This window comes from Camarhynchus parvulus, chromosome 3 (genome assembly GCF_901933205.1).
Source record: "Camarhynchus parvulus chromosome 3, STF_HiC, whole genome shotgun sequence".
NCBI classification, from domain to species: Eukaryota; Metazoa; Chordata; class Aves; order Passeriformes; family Thraupidae; genus Camarhynchus; species Camarhynchus parvulus.
In genome coordinates this window covers 31,178,244-31,197,457 of record NC_044573.1, presented here as the reverse complement: position 1 = coordinate 31,197,457, position 19,214 = coordinate 31,178,244, and the positions used below count along the sequence as shown (strand labels likewise).

Genomic DNA, 19,214 nt, shown 5'->3' with positions numbered 1-19,214 from the left:
ACCAAGAAAAAAGGTTTCTTATTCTGATCAGGTAGTCTGGCAAAGCTCAACAGTTATAGCAATAATTCATATGCAATGTCATTGTCCCCGTTTGTGTCCCCAGCATGCCTGCTACCAATCTCTATTCAGTTTGCAAAAGGAAAACCCACTGTGTGTGTCAGTAACGTTATAAATAATGCATCCAATTAGTCAACTACATGCTGTTGCATTTCCCTGAAGGCCATGGATCTGAAAGCCCCAAAGAAACTGTGTGCTTTGAGAGAAATGTTTAGACATAAATACTGCCCTTACTCTGAGATCAGCCCTTTGCACTCTCCTGTCTCTGTTGCACAGCAGAAGACGTGTGCAGGCTGCCCTTTGCAGCATTGCTTAGCATGACAACAAATGCTGAGGGCTCCTGCTGTGATTTCCTGCTGTGTGGGGAGACTGTGAGATAAGGGCTGACAGGACAGCCTCTGGTGCAGGGGAAATGGAAAGAGGCTTCAGGGAGGTGCACACATGTAGGTGGTGAAGGAGAGTCCAGCCCTTTTCAGAAGCTAGGCAGGGTCTTCCACTTCACCTGTTAGTTGTCTTATGGTTCTGCTGGAGAAGGGAATTTTTTTATGTCATGTGAATGACACCAAGACTGAAATGTGATGCAGCTTGCCAGCAGTGAGATGGGAGGCCAACACAACATGATCCTTTTCTTTCCAGCCTGCACTTTTCTTTGACAAAAGGAACAAAATTGTTTCAAAAGAGAAACAGAATCAAATTAGAATTCACATTAATTAGATTTCCTGCAGTAAAACAAGAAATAAATCAAACTTAATCCTGGAAAAATGTTTTCTTGCAGTTGCAAGTTTCCATTTCCCCTAAAGAAGACACTTGTGCCTTCTTTGAGGGGGTAATGAATCTATAAACCGAAAATTCATTTGAAAATTGTAAATTAGGCTATGATTATGCCAAGTGATATTAATTATGCTGATAGATTATATGGCAACGAATTTTTAACTGATTCAGTTCTGCTTCTGGCTTGCTCTGACAATTAGCCATGTGTCAGGCTTGGTTTGTTAGTGAGCTTAAACAACAGCAGTGCACAGCCCAAACTTGCATTCACAATTCTGTGGTAGGGTCTATGTAAACATCATCACAGAGTGGTCCATGGTTTAAACAAACTATATTTGATTTTTTCTGCAAGCAAATTTATTTTTGCTGAGTTTTTAGTATCAATAGAACAGATGGCTGAAAAAGAAAAATCGTGATGGGGCTTCTTTCTAATGTGATGAGGACACAGGGGATTTCTACTTTGAATATGCATTGCTACCTCTTCATCACAAAATTCTCTTTAAACCACACCATTTTAAAATAAGCCCCTATTCTGCCTGGGTGCCTAACTTGCTTTGTGTCTCAGCAGCAGTATTTTCCAGCAGAAATGAAATGCTAAGCCTATCCTTTTTTTTCTCAGCATGGTTTTCTTAAGATCAGGGTGCTATGAAAAATAATGGTGTGGCTGAAGTGAAGTGGAAATTAGTAGAGCATGACAATGCAGTTTTGTGTTCTTTGCCTATGGACCACTGGAAAAAAAAGAGAACACAAAAATTAGCAGCTTATTGAAAATCTTCTCTGCCTTATCATAGCAGCTTTTTGTCATTACCTAATATTAGTAAACATAACATATGAAGTTGTAACTTCTTGAGACTTTTATTCTGCATGGTCTATAGCTCCAAATCTATCAAATGTACTTTCTGAAGGTGAGAATTAAAGACCAGTGGACTGCTGGTGTCTGACAATTCAAATTTATCAGCTTCAGTGGTACAGTCAGTCTACTTATACCACTTCCTTTCCTTTGGTGAAAACTTGTCATGGTTTTATACTGACATTCAGTGCCAATGCTGGGTGCACTCTCTATCAAATGCATCACCTTTTCTTGGTCACATGCTAAGATTTATTTCCAGCACAGTGGCTTGAGTGACAGTTTTCCATTTTCAGTGATGAGACTGAGTTCCTGGCTCAGGTTGAAATTCCATTTTTTTGTCAAGTGGAAGGGCTTTGTTTCTAGTTCATTAGAAATTCTACCTGGCAATTATTTTCAAATTACTTAAAACCTACATGATAGAAAATTAACCTTTACCCTTAGATGACAGAAATGTAAAACCTACAAAACTCTAGGACATAGGGCAGGCACAAGAGAGATCCAAGTGCAAGACTCACAAGGTGATTAATTTGAGAATGGTTGAGAGCTGAATGTAAGATTTTAAAAATACCATAGATTCAGTAAAATTGTCTATAGAAAACAGGAAAGTTACACAATTAAACAGTGAAATAGTAACTCTCAAAATTTAATCTGTTTGAATTCTGTAAGTAATATTCAAAAGCAATTTGTCGCTGTCAAAATAGCAGGGAATGCAAGTAAAAACATTTATTGTGCCCTAGATGATTTCTGACATCCAAAGATGCTGTTAATTTAGATTTATTCACTTTCCAATGGTTTAAGCTAGACAGAGTTTTATTAACTTCCTGAGAAAACAGTGCTTTCCCATTTGTATTAATGTTTTCTGTTTAGTATTTCCCAATATCAGTGTAGGTCCCATTTTCTTAGCAAAGGAAAAGAAAAAATGGAACGTGGAGCAGAAGCAGGACTGTGCTGGATTTGGATTTCACTGAATTACTTTTGATTTTAACATAACAAAGTGTGAAGTCTCTGTACCCTATCACTAGCCAAGCACAGGAGGAGGATTTTTGTCTCAGGAATGTCGTAGTAGGTTGCAGTTTCTAGTGAAGTGTTAGCTGAGGCACATCCCTTTGCTGTTGTGGTGCACTGTAATACCTGCAGAGGTTTGTGAGAGAGGGGCCAGGCAGTGCTACAGCCTTCTCAGCCTGTTTAGCATCAGGTTGCACATTTGGCTTACATCAAAACTGGGCTGCCTGAATGGGGCTGTTACACTGAGTGCATTTGTGATGAGCAGTGCTCCTGTCAGCCTCTTCAGCAAAGTGTGCTACAGCAGTCACAGCAAACAGCTCTGCACAGAGAAACACTTCTTCCCTTTCTCAAATCTCTCTTTCTGTTGGTGGGCACTCCCATCAGAATGCCCTTCTCCTCCTGCATTGCTGCCACAGGCCACCCCTCAGCTGTCACCTGTGCCTGGCATAGGATGGGCACACAAATCTGCTCAGCAGATATTGGTAAAGAGAGGTAAAGAATAGCTCCACAGAGACAGCCTTCAGTGGTGCTATGTATGACTGGGGAATATTCACTCAGTATTAAAGGATCCCACATGAAAACATAAGGGAGGCCTGCAGTAAGGATCAGGTAAGCCTGTTAATGAAAAAGAAAGTATGTTTGGAGTTCTGGGTAACTGGATAATTAGAGCATGTTTTATAAAAAGATTAGTGTATCAGTGTAAATATCTGTGATTTGTCTTAAGCTGATAATGAATACATTCTATATTACTTTTATTTAGAAGCTATTGAAATCTTAGGCTTTAATAATTGATTATCAGTATGGAGTGCTTTTTGTTACTGCATTAGTTTACCCTGTTGTGATTCTGGCTTTGCTCAGTCATTCATTTTGAAACTGGTCATTAAAAAAATCAGAGGCTCAAATGCACAATTAAATACATTTTCAAACACAGCAAATGACAGATGTATACACTATCCTGTATGCCAAATGTCTACTTTAGTAAATTTTGGGTGCAATAGGCTACCTGTAGTTAATCCAGAGTTTCTGTAGCACAGGCAATGGATTCCTGGCATCTGCCAGTGGCCAGAGCTTTTGGGCAAGTGGCAATTCCTGCCTGAGGGGAGCTGCCTGTTGTTTACAGGATCAGGTTTGGGTGTGAACAACTATGAAAACTTTTTCTTTAAGCAAGGGGTTTTCTAAAGCTTCCTGCTACATTTACCACAACTCAGATACTGCAAGCTGTGAACCAGATTGTGGCACTCTTATGTAGGTCAAATAGTACCTTGCCTACACAGCGGGGTTGTCTCTCAGAGTGGAGCTCAAGGTAAATATAAAAGGAGCTGTCTGGTCTGCACAGCGCAGGGTAAGGACACATGGAACACCCTCTCTGGCCCATGACCCAAATGTACCTGAAAAGTCCTGCTAACTCTGTTTCTCAGTGTAGGAATCTTACAGAGCTCTGTGTTCACAGCCTGGATTGTTCAGGTTCTTTTCCCATGTTTTTTTTTTTTTTCCTTTTGCACAGGATGCCTATGAATGCACATGGAAAAAGAATAAGCTAAAATTCCTGTTTTTGAAATGCTGCTTTTTGTCCAATTTAGCAAGGAATTCCTCCTCTTGTCATAAAATTACCATTTTTCTATCTAGGCCATATTTATTACTTTTCATAGCTTAACTGAGCTCTGTAGTTAGAGGATCACTGTACAGTGGGAGGAAACCACATTTCTTAAGCCAAATATAATTATTCACTCTTCTGGTGCTTTAAGAAAGCCCTTATTGGCAAGGAAGTCAAACAGTAATTTCGTAGTCTTTAAGAGTTGCTCTACACAAAGGTAAATGACATGGGGAAAAACAAGGAAAACCAGCTCCTATATTTTCCATTCTTTGATTAGAGCATGCATAGTATTTCTTAATAAAGAGGAGAAGAAACCTACTCAAGAGAGGACACAAAATTCTCTGTGCAGATAACCATTCCTTTCCTCCGTTCCTGGCACATGCCCTGAAAATGTCACTCACAAGCAACTGTACAACTTTACCTTCCAAAAACTTCTATTTTGAGGTAATCAATTTGTGACTCCATATTTTCCTTTCACATTTATCTTCCTTAGTTTCATTAAGCTTTTGATTTTTTGAGATCATCTTCACTTTAATTTTTAGTGACATTTTCATTACTGTATTAATTGCTCTTAAAACTGGAGATGGCAAAATACTTCCCTTGCCTGAAGAGCTTTTGCCCTGAAGGGTTTTACCTTAACAGATACCTCAAATGATGCTTAGCTGAAGGTTTCCATGATGGCAAGTCAGGGAACAACACTCAGATTTTGATTCTTACAATATAGATGGCTTTTTCTGCTTCTCCTCTTGAGACTACTAAAAAAAAGTCTGTAATGACAGCAGCTCTCAAACGGAAGAGAAAGTCTTTTCCCTTATCTAGATGTCATACCACTTCATACTAAATCTGTCGCTACCAGATTCCTGCTGCCCCCTATGCCTCCGGGATTATAAGGCTTCATGATTAATAGGAAGAAGAGCAGTTTCTCCTCACCTCAGAGTATGGGAGTAAAACTAGGCTCAGTGTAGAAGGTGCTTCTGAAACAGGTTGTTTTTGGTTTTTTTTTGTCTCCAAACTTACTGGGGCTGTTACACAAGAAAGGAGAGAGGTGGCGTTTTACTATGTACCTGTATTGCTTGCATTTCATGGGGATGTATCACCCTTAAGCTGAGAGGGTCACAAAGTGACAGGCTGACATCGAAACCAATTTCTTAAGAAAATTCAGTTTGCGCAACAAGCATCGGAGTCGCTGTCTGCCCTCTTCCTATAGCTTTGAATCTACTGTTCAGGTTGAGTTAAATTTGAACTTAAGTTTATAAAATCTTAATGAAAACAGGCAGCAGAGGATATCTGTGTTTTCCCAGCGAGGGAGAGGAGCCCTGCCTCTATCATGTATTAGGGAATCCCGTGGGGAAAAGCTTCAGAAGCAGGAAAAGCTTTGATCAATGCTTTGAGAAGCCAGCTGCAAGACGCACACCTTGGGAAGGCAGCGTTCATTACTGGCTGTAACCACATCTGTGGGTGGCTTCACTGCAGCCCGTGGTTTGAGCCTGTTCCCTGCGGGCGGGGGAGCGGCTGCTCCCCAGCCGGGCATCCCCGCGGCTCCCGCAGCAGCTCCGGGGAGGCTCCGGTCCCTGCGCTCCTGCGCCTGGGGAGAGGCTGGCGCTAAGGCGTGCCTAATGCTTCCTTTGGCACTCCAGCTAGGTGGTGATCTGTGAAAGTGGCATTTAACAAAACCCATTAGTGCCCCTGGCTTCCTCCCTATCTCTACATGAGGAACCACTTAGGCAGAAGGGCAATCTCTTAATTCATGGGGAGGGGACGCACTGCAGGCACTCCTGTTGCGAGGAGAGTTGCTCGTGCAGATGCAATCCTGGCAGCTTCTGGTGTGCAGTGAGGACCCTTTTATCTTTACTTTTAATAGAATGGATAAAGTGGAATGGTAATAATGGGACTGATAAATGAAAGGAAAACTGTAACCACATAATTATGTCAGAATCAACTAACAGCCATGAAAAGCCGATTAAACCACATTATGCAGATAGATGTAACAGAGTACTATTAGCAAGTCCTCTGCAATGGCATGCCTGGCAATTAAGAGAGCTGTATTGGCAGCACACAGTGAAAACAGTGCTAATGTATAGTTAAAAATATTTGGAGACAAATAGTGCCCAGACTATGGGGACAGCCTAGAGCTGAATATAGGAGCATCCTCAAAGATACCAGAACCCAGGGGAAAAATTAAAGATGTTATTCCAAATAGATTCTTCAGCTAGGATGTTGGTCATATTTATATTTAGCATCAAAATTAATTTACTGGCTTATCCAGAAATGAAAAGCTGCAGTACAGTATGTCTGTTTTTCCAACTCTCTGCAAATTTCAGGTTGTGCAGGCTGACAGATTAAAGAAGCTTGCAGAAATATTCTGATTTAGGTAGCAATAAGATTAGGTCTTATTCCTGTGGTTACAACTATTTGGCAAATATTTAGGAACGAGATAGCTCAGTGTTGTGTATTCTTAGGGATGTGGTATTTCCAGGGTGGGGTCATGAAGAATGTGTCACCCATAGAATTTCCTTCTCTCTGGAGTATTGTGTTCACCCACCACAGAAGGAGTCAAGGTTCAATTCTATCCTTCACTTTCCCTCTGCCCACTCCTGCAGAGAGGTTCTCATCTGCAGTCAGGGAGAATTGCACTGGAACAAGCTCTGAGATATCATCAGTGCGGGGTTCAGAGTTCCCACAGGCTTTACAGAAAGATATGCTTTTACCAGAAAGTAGTCTGTGTAACTGTGGAGATCTCATCTAAGGGAATAACATCAGTGGGAATACTTTGGATTGAAAGGGTAAGCATGCTGGAGAGTTCATATTACCCTTATTTTCTTCTTCATGCCAGGCAGACTTCACCGGCATGCTACCAAGAGAGTTTGCCTGCAGAAAACCAGCATGGATCTTTTAAATATTTATCCTACGTATGATTTTCCAGCAGATACATGCAGATTTTCTTCTTGCTTTGTTTTAGAAGATGGCTGAAGTATTCTTAAATACAGACAGTGAGAGGTCAATAGCATTCAGGCCCACACCAGTCCTCTCTTGACCTGTTCTAAAGCAAAGGAAGGGAAGAGAGTGAGCATGTGGTTACACTTTGATTACAAAAGCCAGACATTACATTCAGCATAAAATTCTGTCAGCAGCTTAGGTACTAGGAGTGTACAATTAATGAAATCTCTGCCAAAACAAGATTTATGATGATCAAGAGATCTGCCTTTACGTAAATGAGAAGTGGGACTGTGCCTGTTGAAAGATAAAGAATTTAATTGTACTCTGCTGTCTGTATTTACTTGGACTATTTTTCCTCATAATTTATATTTGAGAATGTTGATGCTTACAGAGTAAGCATCTTCTGTGAGAGAAAAGTATCATTATCTCCCTTTCAACGTGTGAAGAAACCAACACCCAGAAAGCTGGGGTACCCAAGGTGAGGTTTTTGTGCTCTTGCTGCATACTTCCACAGATCCATCAGCAAAAATATCACTAATGATCCAACTTTTAATTTCACAGATGAAGGAACTTGGCGTCATCGTATACAACTGTAGCTGCCTGGTCCTGGATTTACAAAGGATATTTGCCCTGTACAGCTCATTAAGGTATAAGAATAAAGTACCTCCAAGCTGGTCTAAGAGACTCTATGGAGTGTACGATACTCAAAATAAACTGACGCTGCAGCTGAACGAGACAAAATCGGAAGCTTTTGTGTCGGTAAGTTCTGAAAGGAGTTCCAGGGGTGGTTGGGGGTGGGGGGAGAGGATAGGGAAGAAGTGTACTTAACCCACAAGATCTTTGAAAGACCCGGAAATTTGAAAAATCACTTTTTTTTTTAAATTCTGCTGGTTTCTATGACATGCCATTTGCCAGGGCTTTAGATACTGCAGGATTTCATTTTAGCATTATTCAATTTCCTTTTCTCTGCCATGTTCCACACTTTTCCAGTCATGTTCAGAAAACGATACAGAGGCACTTCAAATTAAATTCTTTTATTTATACTAATAGGTAGAATGTGAATCACTTGGGAGTGAATGAACCATTAATCAGACATAGAAAATGATACAGAATAAGCAGAGCTTGCATTTTTATCAATGTAATTTATAAGGATTCACCCTATTGCAAAGCATTCATACTTCTGTACGAAAGATCATCTACTTCAGCTTTATTTTTAAATGACATTTTAAAACTTCTAAAATCCAAGCAGTTATCCCCATGGAAGCACTGACTGTGTATGTATTTTTAAGGGAAAGAAATGCAGTCCTCCTTCTCATCAGTGATGTAGCAAAACTGGAAAATGTACCCAGTGAGATAGAGATGATGGAAGATGTGGAGTGTCATTAATTTTGGGGTGAATTATGTGAGTGTAAACCACCCTTTCAAAATCAGGAATATAAATAAAGTTGCTGAGAGTAATTTTCCATTCTCTATAAAACAAGAGCAAAACCACCATTGCTTTATAGCCATGTTTTGTCTAAAACAGCACAACACACGTGGCCCACTATTAAATTGTACAGCCACTGGCATCAGACAGTGCAGATGAGTGGTTATACAGGGCAGGGTTCCCCTTCACCTGCTGGACACCAGGCAATGTTCTGCCGTCCAGGATTTTTCCTACTCTTACAATCAGTGGACGGACAGACAGCGAACTATTTTGCAGTGAGTCTGGAAGTGCCTTAGACAGCCAGAATTATTAGTGGTTTGAAAAAATGGACACTTCCATTGATTCCGGAAAATCTTAAGGACTAGCTTATATGAAAGACAGAATTTTGGGCAGTTTGCTAATGCACTGTGAAATGAAATCCTACTCCTTTCTAAGAAATCTGTAAGAAATGGAGAAATCCTGCTGAAGTTAATCCTGGAGGGGAACACAGAATTGAAAGCTGGTTACGGCCCAGTTTAAGGAATCTGGGATCCTAGACAAAGGCAGATGGAGGGACACTCTACCTTTTTTTTTTCAGTTTGCAGAGTGTTCCCTTCCTCTGTGATTTTTTCCTTTTCTGTAGGCATGGAAGCCTCTTCTCTTGGTACTTCACTTTAGAAAACAAAAAGGACTCAGTGGTACTCAGAAGCTCAGATCACTGAAGTCCAGCTCCTAGAGCTAACTGAATTTGTATCCACAGCCACTTGGGCTGACATGCCCCTCTTAATTGCAGTCCTGGAGTTTCTTGGGACTGACTTGGTGGACCAAGTGTTAATGCTGCTGTGTGTTCCTGAGCTAAAGATCAGAAGGAGGTTCCCAGGAGCCAGGCAGTTCCCTTGCTGCCCTGGCAGTCCTGCCTGGGGTAGAAACAGGCTGCTGCGTCCCTGTGGGTTCAGGATAGCCCACCCTGAGCAGGGGCATGGAAGAGTGCTGTTCCCAGCAGAATAAAGGCTGTTCCTGGTGGGTGAAGAGGAGGAACAAATGAGTGCTTGATCAGAACAGCAAGTGCTACACAACATGGAGACAATTCCTAAGCCAGTCCATGGCTGCGGGGCAGGGATCAGCTGTGCCACAGAGTAACAAGTGGAATGCCAAAGCGTAGAGGTAGAGTGAGAGTTTTTACTGAAATTTTTCTCCTAATTATCTTCCGGAAGTCTTTCACTTTCAGATGTAAATAAATATTTGTATTGAACGCATCCGAAGAAGACAAACGCATGACAATTTCTTTCTTCAGCTGTTCTGTAACTTAAAAGTTCAAGAAAATAATACAAGTGTTAAGAATAACATCTCAGAGCAATAACCTCCAAAAAGTGTCAGATAATTAAAATAAGTTATATTTAATATTTTAGCCATATTTAAATCACTTTACACTTTTTTCTTGAGTTGAAATTAATTTTTTGAAAACTTATTTCAATGTTTGTGCTATATAAAACAAGTGCCATACACAGTCATTGAATTTTTTTGTTATACTTGGGAATCATAGCTTAGTGTTGCTTAGCAACAAACTCATCTTTCAGACTGGCTGATAAAGTGTAAGAGGTTTTGGTTTTTTAGTGTTCAGGAATGGATCTGGAATATTGGCCTTGAAATCTTGCCATGGTTAATTTTCTAGTATTTTCTGTACTTAGTTGTAGTAAATCCTTAAGAACACCAATCAGTAATAAGAAACCACTGTGACAGGCTGAAATTAAGGAAGACTAATAAAACCCCTGGGATCTTTCCCTAAAGGAAAGATGCCCATCTGAATGTCAGCTGCAGCCCAAGAAAGTAACAAAGGTGAGAAGGTGATACAGTGGCAGGAAAACACCTGTTCCAGCTGGGTTAAAGTGCCTTTGACAACCTCTGTCCCAGGAATGAAGTTGTTGCCTACAAACAACTTGAAAGGGGGGTTCACTTTTCTCTCCCTGCTTGTGCAGCAGTGTAGAAAGTCCTGGGCACTTCTGCCACAGATGAGCAATTTCCACTGGCTTCACCTTGCCTTTGACAGCCCCAGACAGAAGGCAGAACAGCTGCAATCTGGGCTTGTACCAGCTCTGGACCGGGAAATTCATCCCTGAAGCTTTGTTTTAAAGTTAGGTTTCTTGCAAAAGTGCAGCATCTCCCTGCCACTGACATAAAGCATTTAATTCCTGCTCACAAGTGAAGCATCATGCTCATGTGGCAAGAACATATGAACACTCCATCTAATAGAAACCAGTCCTCGGGCTCTTTGGAGCAAATTTCTCTGAAATGTAACTTCAATTACAGCTTCTTTCATGACAGTGGATGTTTTGAAGTCTGTGTCTTTCGCGTTTTACTCACAGTTACACCTAAATGGTGAGGCTTTTGAGGGCCAAGTAAGCAAGTAGCTTGCCTTTGTAGCTTTGAGTATTCTAGCAGGACAGCTGAAGGTATTAGTTAATAATCTCTGCTAAAATAATGGATACTATTTCTCATCTCAAGAAGACTGAGGGGGAGAGAAAATAAATAATTTTTAATGCCATATTTGAACTTTTCCTTTCACAGAACTCACCTAAACTCTTCTGCCCCAAGGACAGAGTCCTGGATATCGAAGCTATCTACAGTGTTATTGATGATGCCAAGCAGTTTGTGTACATTGCTGTCATGGACTACTTGCCCATTGTCATCGACACCAACGCCAAACGGTGAGTGTCCAGGCCCAGGCCCAGCTGGTTACCATAATGCCAGGGGGGTCTGCTGGAGAAAATGAACCCACAGGAGGTTAGTTACTACTGTGCACCCATTTCTTGGGGCCCAATTCTGCTCTTATTGAAATCAGTGAGAGTCCTGCCATTGACTTAAATGGGAGCAGAATTGGGATCTAAGAGGACATTTCCAGTTCTGGGTCCTAAGCTTTGGATCTGCCTGTTAAAGGAGATCAGAAATTGTCTAGCCTGACCATCTGCATGTGACTGGGATCCAGGAATATAACAGTCTGCTTACACACAAATCCTATTTCTTACACTATTATATTGACTATTCTGAGACCACAGCTCCTGGCATATTATGAATATCATGCAGATATTCAACATGACAAAGTGTGTGTGTGTGTTAGGAGAGAAATAATTGGCTGTGCCTTGTATACAGTGTAGGAAATGTCATTATCTTACTGGCATACACATATAAATGAAAATTCCCAGTTCAGAATAAATTATATTTGAAGGATATCACAGTTTGGTTAACTGAGAGGTGCTAAAACAAACAAAACCACATAATTTTTGAACAGCCAGTTTGTATGGACCATTAAAAAGCATTCATGGGCCCAACACTGGAGCCAGAGTGCATCAAAACCATCCTGCTCAGGAGGCAAGTATCCACTGGTCCCTCCTACTCTTGATAATGCTCACAATTAATTTAGAATCTAGCAAAGCCTGCTATTCCATCTATGCATTTTATTTGAACACAGTTAAGCCAAACTAAACATGTGGCTATGTACTCTTTTCTATTTAGAGCTGTTTTGTTCAAATTTTTCAAAAAATAATCATATTACTGATACCAAGCATAAACTGTTCTAAGTCCATGAGAGAGTTTTTCCAATTAACTCCTTTTGTACAGCCTCCATCACAGGAAAAGAATCATGGGCAGTGCTGTAGGAACCTCAGTTTCACAATATGTATCCCTCCTACTTCTCCTTTATGTTGGAAAGCATCTTAGTATGTAGAACCACTGCAGTGTTGTATGTTATCTCCTGTACTCCTCCTTACCTTATTCTCTCTACTGGATTAGGGGCATCCAGGAAAGCCACCAGTGTGAATTCTTCAACGTTTTTCCTTCATCATGGCTTTGTGTTTGAGGCACTGCCCCAGCTTCTCTGCCTTGCCAGTTCCCAGTTGGTGCTTCTAAGTTATCTTCTGGCATGGTAGAGCTCAGATTTCATTAGCCCAGGTGTTTTGATGTTGCTGAATGTAGAAAACATGCATTTTTCTTTGATTCATTCTCCCTGCCCTGACCTGCTCCCACCAAGTGTCAGGAATACAGAGCTAACTGTCAATTGTGAGAATATCACCGTGAAAGCCACCATCCCATTCCGGGCAGAATTCTTGCAATCCTCATTGCACAGCATCCTCCTTAAGCAACCCATCTCATCTGCTGCTCCTGAAGGATGTAGGCACCCTGCACAGCAGCTCTGTTTCCCAAGGAGAAATTACAGAAGGCATTGCAGCCCCCAGCCTGCGCGGTCCCAGTGCGGAGGGGTTAAAGAAGGGATGTCAGCCAGGGAGAGATGCGGTGTCCCAGTTCCCTGACCTGTGCCAGCAGGGAGATCCTGTGTGGCCGTGTCTGGGCTGGCCAGCAGCGCCCTCTGCCTGCGGCTCTCCCGAATGTTTTAAAGTTTTTTAAGTTCTCTGCTAATGTTACCTTCTTTCTCTACAGGTACTGGCCGTATTTAGATGGGAAGATAAGAGAAGCATTGGTTTTACGAAGTATTAAAGTACGACTTCTCATCAGCTTCTCAAGAGACACAGATCCCCTTACTTTTAACTTTGTTTCATCTCTGAAAGCTATTTGCACTGAAGTTCCAAGCTGTAGTTTGAAAGTTGTAAGTATAATCCATATTGCTTTAAAATATAAGATATTCCCCACTCCCCTAAAAGAAAAAAACAAGAAAATATAACTGAGAATTTTTTCTGTTATTATCATAAATTCAATTAGATATCAGGAAATGTTATATACTGAACATAATTTACTCCTAGTGGTAACAGAATTTGAAATTAAGACAGAAAAATACATTGGTGCCAAAAGGCAGTCAGTGTGGTGGACAGCCCATGCAAAACACCACATGTGGTGTCTCACAGCAAAACCCAGAGAGTGAACTGTGGCCGCTGGTCGTGTTTATACTGTGAGATAAGAGTCAATCTGACAGCACAAAAATATTATTTAGTCTGCATTCACATAACTTTACTGTTAAGCTGTGTAAGCATTTACTTTTCCTCCAGTCAAGTGAAAAGCACAAGAAAAAAATAATGAAGGTTTTGCATTGAATTCAGTCTACAAACTCAAAACTGTGAAGACCAGAAACGCCACTCTGGGGCCACATTAGACATGCAGTATGGGAAAGTGAGAAACACCATACAAATGCATTAGAGAACAGAATGTATGGTAAGTGCTACTTCCAGTGTGACACATGTCACTTTTATGAAATTGAGGCACACTGGAAATCAGCCACCTTGGATCCTGGGGAGGGGGATTTGTGGGGTTTTTTTGGTTTTGTTTTGTGTTTTTCAGGTAACAGTTCTAAATAATCTGCTGGATTATTTTGATTTCCTAAATTGATAATCCCGTAAATCCTTCTGGCCTTTTGAAAATTGACAACAATTCTAAAAAAGAAGTACTATTGCTTATACACACAATAAGTGGTATTATGCATATCTAGAAATAAGGCTTCTTTGTTACAATGTATGTTGTTATTATAAGTTTCCTCAGTAAAAAAGCAGCCTAAAGTGTGTTTTTAAGTCAAAAAACCCCATACATAGCTGACTCTGTGTAAGATGCTTCAATTTTAAGTAACTTCTAGCTTTTTCCATATTTACCATCAAAATTCTATTTACATAATCAAATTTTTTTTGCAAGTGGTACCTAATACCTATATCCATTGCCATCTATTTACAGCAGGTAAAATCTTTTATACAGAATTTATCTTGTCAAGAACTAAATGATAAAAGGAAAAAACTACTCGTCAGCATCTGTTCTAAGTGAATAGTCCAGCTAGAATCTCTGCAGTTAGAAAAGAAAAAAACAACTTTCAGTAAAAAAATCATCTATAAAGAGTTGTAAAGGTACAACACTAAGTCAGTTACCTCTGTGCTGTGCATCACATTTCCCAGTCTGGGAAATGGAATCACTGCCTTAAATAACCCTTGGTATTTGTAATAGCCCAAGGGTCAGAGTTTGCTGGGATCAATTTGATTTTGGCTGAAAACAGTGCTATGGGCTCCATCTCAATACTCTTTTAACTAAAAATGCATGTCAGATGAGCAACTGCTTTTTAAAGCTGCATTTCTTCTGTATTCATCTGTTATAGCCAGGATCAAAGTGAAACAAAACTATGTGTGTGTATGGAGGAGAAAGAATAGGTTAAAACAGTAAAAAACTAACTTTTGAACTATTGAAAACATTCCTTTTCTCTCTTGGTTCTGCTTTGGCAGTGAGAAAACATAAACTAACCTCAGTACAAAAAATACTGTCTTGCAGACTTGTATTGTGTGTGTTTATATACAAAACCACTGCAATTTTAAGAGAAACCTCTTACAAATTCTTGAGTGTTTGAAATTACACTTAAAATTGCTAGGCTGTCACAATACCTCTGCATGGTTCTGACCAAAATGCCACACACACCTGCACCACATGACCTCCTATCACCCTGTTGTCCTGTTCTTTTGGGGATAATACGTCCTACAAAGCATACTCATAACTTCTTATTTTTCATTTAGCTTTTGATCCTTCTGATATGCCTTGTCTTGATTGTTTTCCTTTTTTTTTTTCCTTATCCCTATGGAAAGACCAGTTTGGCTTGAAAGTTTGTAGGGAGTGCCAATGGCTGGCTGCAGCTGCAGGGTGCACTGATTTGCCAGTGGTCATCCTGGAGAAGGAGATGCAGATGTAATTTCTCTGTTGGATGGGAATCTCCTCCTGGTTTCTGACCAAGCTAATGCAAGTTTTGGTGTTGCCTTACTGCAAGTATAGAGTTAGGGCACTGCAACCCTGTTAAATCTGGCATTTTCACCATCTCCAAGTTCCATTTACAGAGGCATTAATGGTTTCAACTGAAACTGTTTTGAGAATGCAAACTCAATACAAGTACTCTGAAGAACATGATCACTGGAAGAACCTGCACCTAGAAAGCTTTGTTTGAGGACTAACTAAATGCTATAAGCGCACAGCCAAAGGGCAAGGAGTAACCTGCATATCAAACTGCTGCTGAAGCAGGGAGCTCTGTCCTATGCACATGTGGTCATAAAATTAAAGCTTGAATCAGAAAGGGTAGACTCAAGGTGAAGAGCTCACCACTGTACTTCTTGGAACTTTAATTTCTGTATTCCTTAAGTTTTGTGTACTTGACCCTGTAAATGCATCCTGTGTGTGTGAATGCCTGCTCTAACTCTGAAATGAGCAGCAGGAAGGGGCCAGCTCTGTTGGGTGCAGAGCTGAACAGAGAAAAGTGTGTGCTTTGAAAGGGCCTGCAAAAATTATGACCTAGAACAAAACTGTCTCTAGACAACTGGAAGACACAAGGGAGTGGCAAGGAACATCTATCTACAGCCAAGTTACTCTTGAGCATCCACATGAATCTATTTTTGAGTTGTGCAGGTGTATTATTTCTCATTTGTGTCTGTTACTGATCAGATGAGGAGTGCATATAGCTCTAAAATTATAAATAAATAAACAGATAAATAAATAAATCTTGCTCATACTTCACTCTCCAGGGTAAAACATCTTCCTCTTGTTGCCTGGAAAATTTGATCTCTTTATACCAAATTCAATCCTGAGAAGCTTCTAAATTTGTGAAATGGTAAGTTTCCTGTTGGAAACTATGCAATGTGTGATTGCAGAGGTATTAATTCAGCTGTTGTTGTGTCTGCTGATCCCAATCCTAAAGCAGACTTCAAACCCCAGTGTCCCTTGAAAAATGAGGAAATGAGTTAAAGAAATTTCCTGGCTCTTACCCTGGAGAACAGAAAGATGGGGTTTTTTTTCATTTTATAGCCTTTACTACCTGGCACTGTATTGCTTTTAGCATGCAGTAGCCATATACTTTGTATAGTTCAGAATGTCAAAGCAGGAGTATCACAAACTATGAGAGTTTAATTAGAAATACAATGTGCAGCATTTTATTAAAGTTAATGCTTGGCAATAAACACTCAAGCTCTTCTGTAGTACCAACTCATTTTCAATAAAGATTAGAGAACAGACTGTATTTTTTCTGTCTCTTACAGAGCAATTCTCATTAACCTGTGCTTCCTTCTATTTTATGGCAGAAATTCTTTGACCTTGAGGAAGAGAGTGCCTGCTTCCTTAAAGAACAGAAGAACACTTCCCTTCCCAAATTGAATCGTAACAAATACATGGTGACTGATGGAGCTGCGTATATTGGTAAGTAACCACATCGCAAGAAATTCTAGTTTGTATCCTGAAATAACAACCTTTTGTAGAGAAATCTACAGCTGATATGTTCTTTATCTGAAGATAATAGTTAATTTCTTTGGGAACCTGGATGGTGACAGAACTTTGAGACTCTTCTCATTTTAAACCTTTTTTTCCCCTCTGAATCGGTTTCTCAAGACCAACATTCTGCTTTCAGTATATTAAAACAGACTGAAAACACAAATATAACACAATTTATGAAGCAGGTATAATTATTAACATATTCTCTTGTTCTGCAATCCAATGAAGATGGAGTGTTCTCCTTTTCCCATATTATTTCTAAAGCTATGGTCAATCCTGGCAAATACTGTACAGATGCTCTTCATCCAAAGCCTAACTCCATTTCCTATAATGACATTTCAGACATCTTCCTAACATTAGGTACGTATCTAACTGGTATTTTGGGTTAAAAGTGTATTTAAGTAAAATTGCTGTGTGGCACCTCACAAAAGGTTTTTTTTTACTTGAAAGCTTAGGAAAAATTATCCATTGTGATGAGGTTTCAATTTACCATCCTTGATAACTTTAAAATTCTTAACGTTTCCTGCTGAAGTAACAGCCTTGTTTGTCCAGAATACTGCATGTGTTTTAAGTGTATAATTTAAAATACTTACAGTTTTACTGAAATAAAAAAAAGTAGCTGAAGCACTTGATTTACCTGTTTTCCATTAGTCCAATTAACCTTTTTGCCCTGCTATCCCCTGGATTCAAAGTGCTTATTTGTTACCTTAGATTTCCACAAAGATTGTAATAACTGGCATAAACCAGTAAAATCGATTTTTCTTTCCTCAAATAGTATTTGTCAACAGGTAAGTTGTAAAATATCTACTGGTTTGGAACTCTGAATTGTTTATACAGGAAAAAAAAAAAATTCATTTTTAGCACTGAAAAGGCCAGTGAGGAAAGTAAATGGACTAATAATGTAATAGATGTAAAAAGAGGAGCAAATTAGTTTTGAATAAATAGAAGAACCTGTTTTCACTTCTGAAGACTTACAGCTGTTAAAACTTCGAGGAACGATCTTCACTACGCATGGTATGTATCGGAGCTTTTTTCCATCTCTGCACTGGGGAAAATGGTACTGTTTCATTCTGGATTGCCTTTAGGGAGATTGGATTTTTATTTGGTTCTTTTTTTAATGTTAGAAACTCACTGTTTATTCCTGCCTTTGCTTGCAGGTAATTTTGATTGGGTAGGAAATGCTTTTACGCAGAATGCCGGAGCTGGCCTTGTTATCAACCAAGCAGACGCGGGGAACAGCACAAGCATCATTAAGCAACTCAAGGCTGTTTTTGAAAGGGACTGGTATTCACATTATGCCAAAAGTTTACAACCAACAAAAATCCCAAACTGCTTTAACCACAAACTCAATAAAGGAACTTCAAATAAGACTTCCATGAGCAATGTGAATTAGAAAGACTATTTTACCGTTTAGTATGGCAATGAAGAATTATGTTGGGGTGTAGCCTTCTTTCATATTTACAGACAAAAGACTTAAAGAAAAAGCAAAAAAAAAAAAAAAAGAAGTTTGGTTTGGGGGGGCTGTTTTTAGGAAAAAGCACACTTATATTAAATCTGTCTAACCTATATTCTCTATATGGATTATTTAAGACTTTCAAATTTGTTACTTCTGACACTGAATGTCATTTTCGCTTCCATGTAAATTTTAATGTTCCACATTTGAATTTATCAGCATGTGTCAATGTTTCTGTTTTAGGACTTTCCCCAATTGCCAACCTGGCTAGAGCAAACCTTGGGGCAAAATGAAGATTCAAGCTATGAAATGGCATTCTAAGATCAGTTATTATCGACATTCAGATAGATTGTAGGTTTACTATAATAGAAAATGTAAAGGAATTAGGAACGTTTCACCCATATAAATATTTCCCCTCAAATAACTACCCCGTCATAAAAATACTTACTGGTTTTGAGCATTTACTTTGAGTATCACTATTCCATGTCTTCTAACTAGCCTTAAAATACATTGGAGTTACAGGACTGGTAATTCTTTCATCTTTTAACAGTATGAGAAATTTTTGAGGGGTTGGGGTTGGCCTCATCAAGTTTGTCATATTCCCTAAAGCCTCTCAGATTTTTTATCAAAGTACTGTGGATTCCTTTCAACAGAATATTTATTTCCAATTACATTTCATCTAACAGTGAAAATCTCTGGGTTAATAGCTAAAACCTAGAACTGATTTTTTTTATGTTTTTGTAATCTGAAGAAAATTTCTTCCCCAAGTTAAATATTTATCATGTGTGAGTCAGCAGATTTGTGTTGACTCATTATTAAACCAATGCACATCTCACAATCAAATACTGCTTTTTAGAAAGGCCAAGGGTTATGCAAAATCATGCAATAATTGTTGTTAAATTATCATACAGTAATGTTGTTGATT

At 39.5% G+C, this 19,214-nt stretch overlaps 1 protein-coding gene across 7 annotated transcripts in view; it reads left to right on the top strand.

Annotated features, from left to right (window-relative positions):
* PLD5 (phospholipase D family member 5) overlaps nt 1-18,319 on the top strand; it is a 165,135-nt gene extending 146,816 nt beyond the window's left edge. For 4 of the 7 annotated variants that reach the window (XM_030946465.1, XM_030946468.1, XM_030946467.1 and 1 more), the window contains 5 exons: nt 7,773-7,970; nt 11,182-11,321; nt 13,048-13,213; nt 16,650-16,764; nt 17,994-18,229. In XM_030946465.1, coding sequence (XP_030802325.1) covers nt 7,773-7,970; nt 11,182-11,321; nt 13,048-13,213; nt 16,650-16,764; nt 17,994-18,229 — 855 coding nt within the window. Of the gene's footprint in view, nt 1-7,772; nt 7,971-11,181; nt 11,322-13,047; nt 13,214-16,649; nt 16,765-17,993 lie in introns of all 7 variants that reach the window. The other 3 variants (XM_030946466.1, XM_030946471.1, XM_030946472.1) reach the window with 1 other exon arrangement.
* Nucleotides 18,320-19,214: the final 895 nt, after the last annotated feature.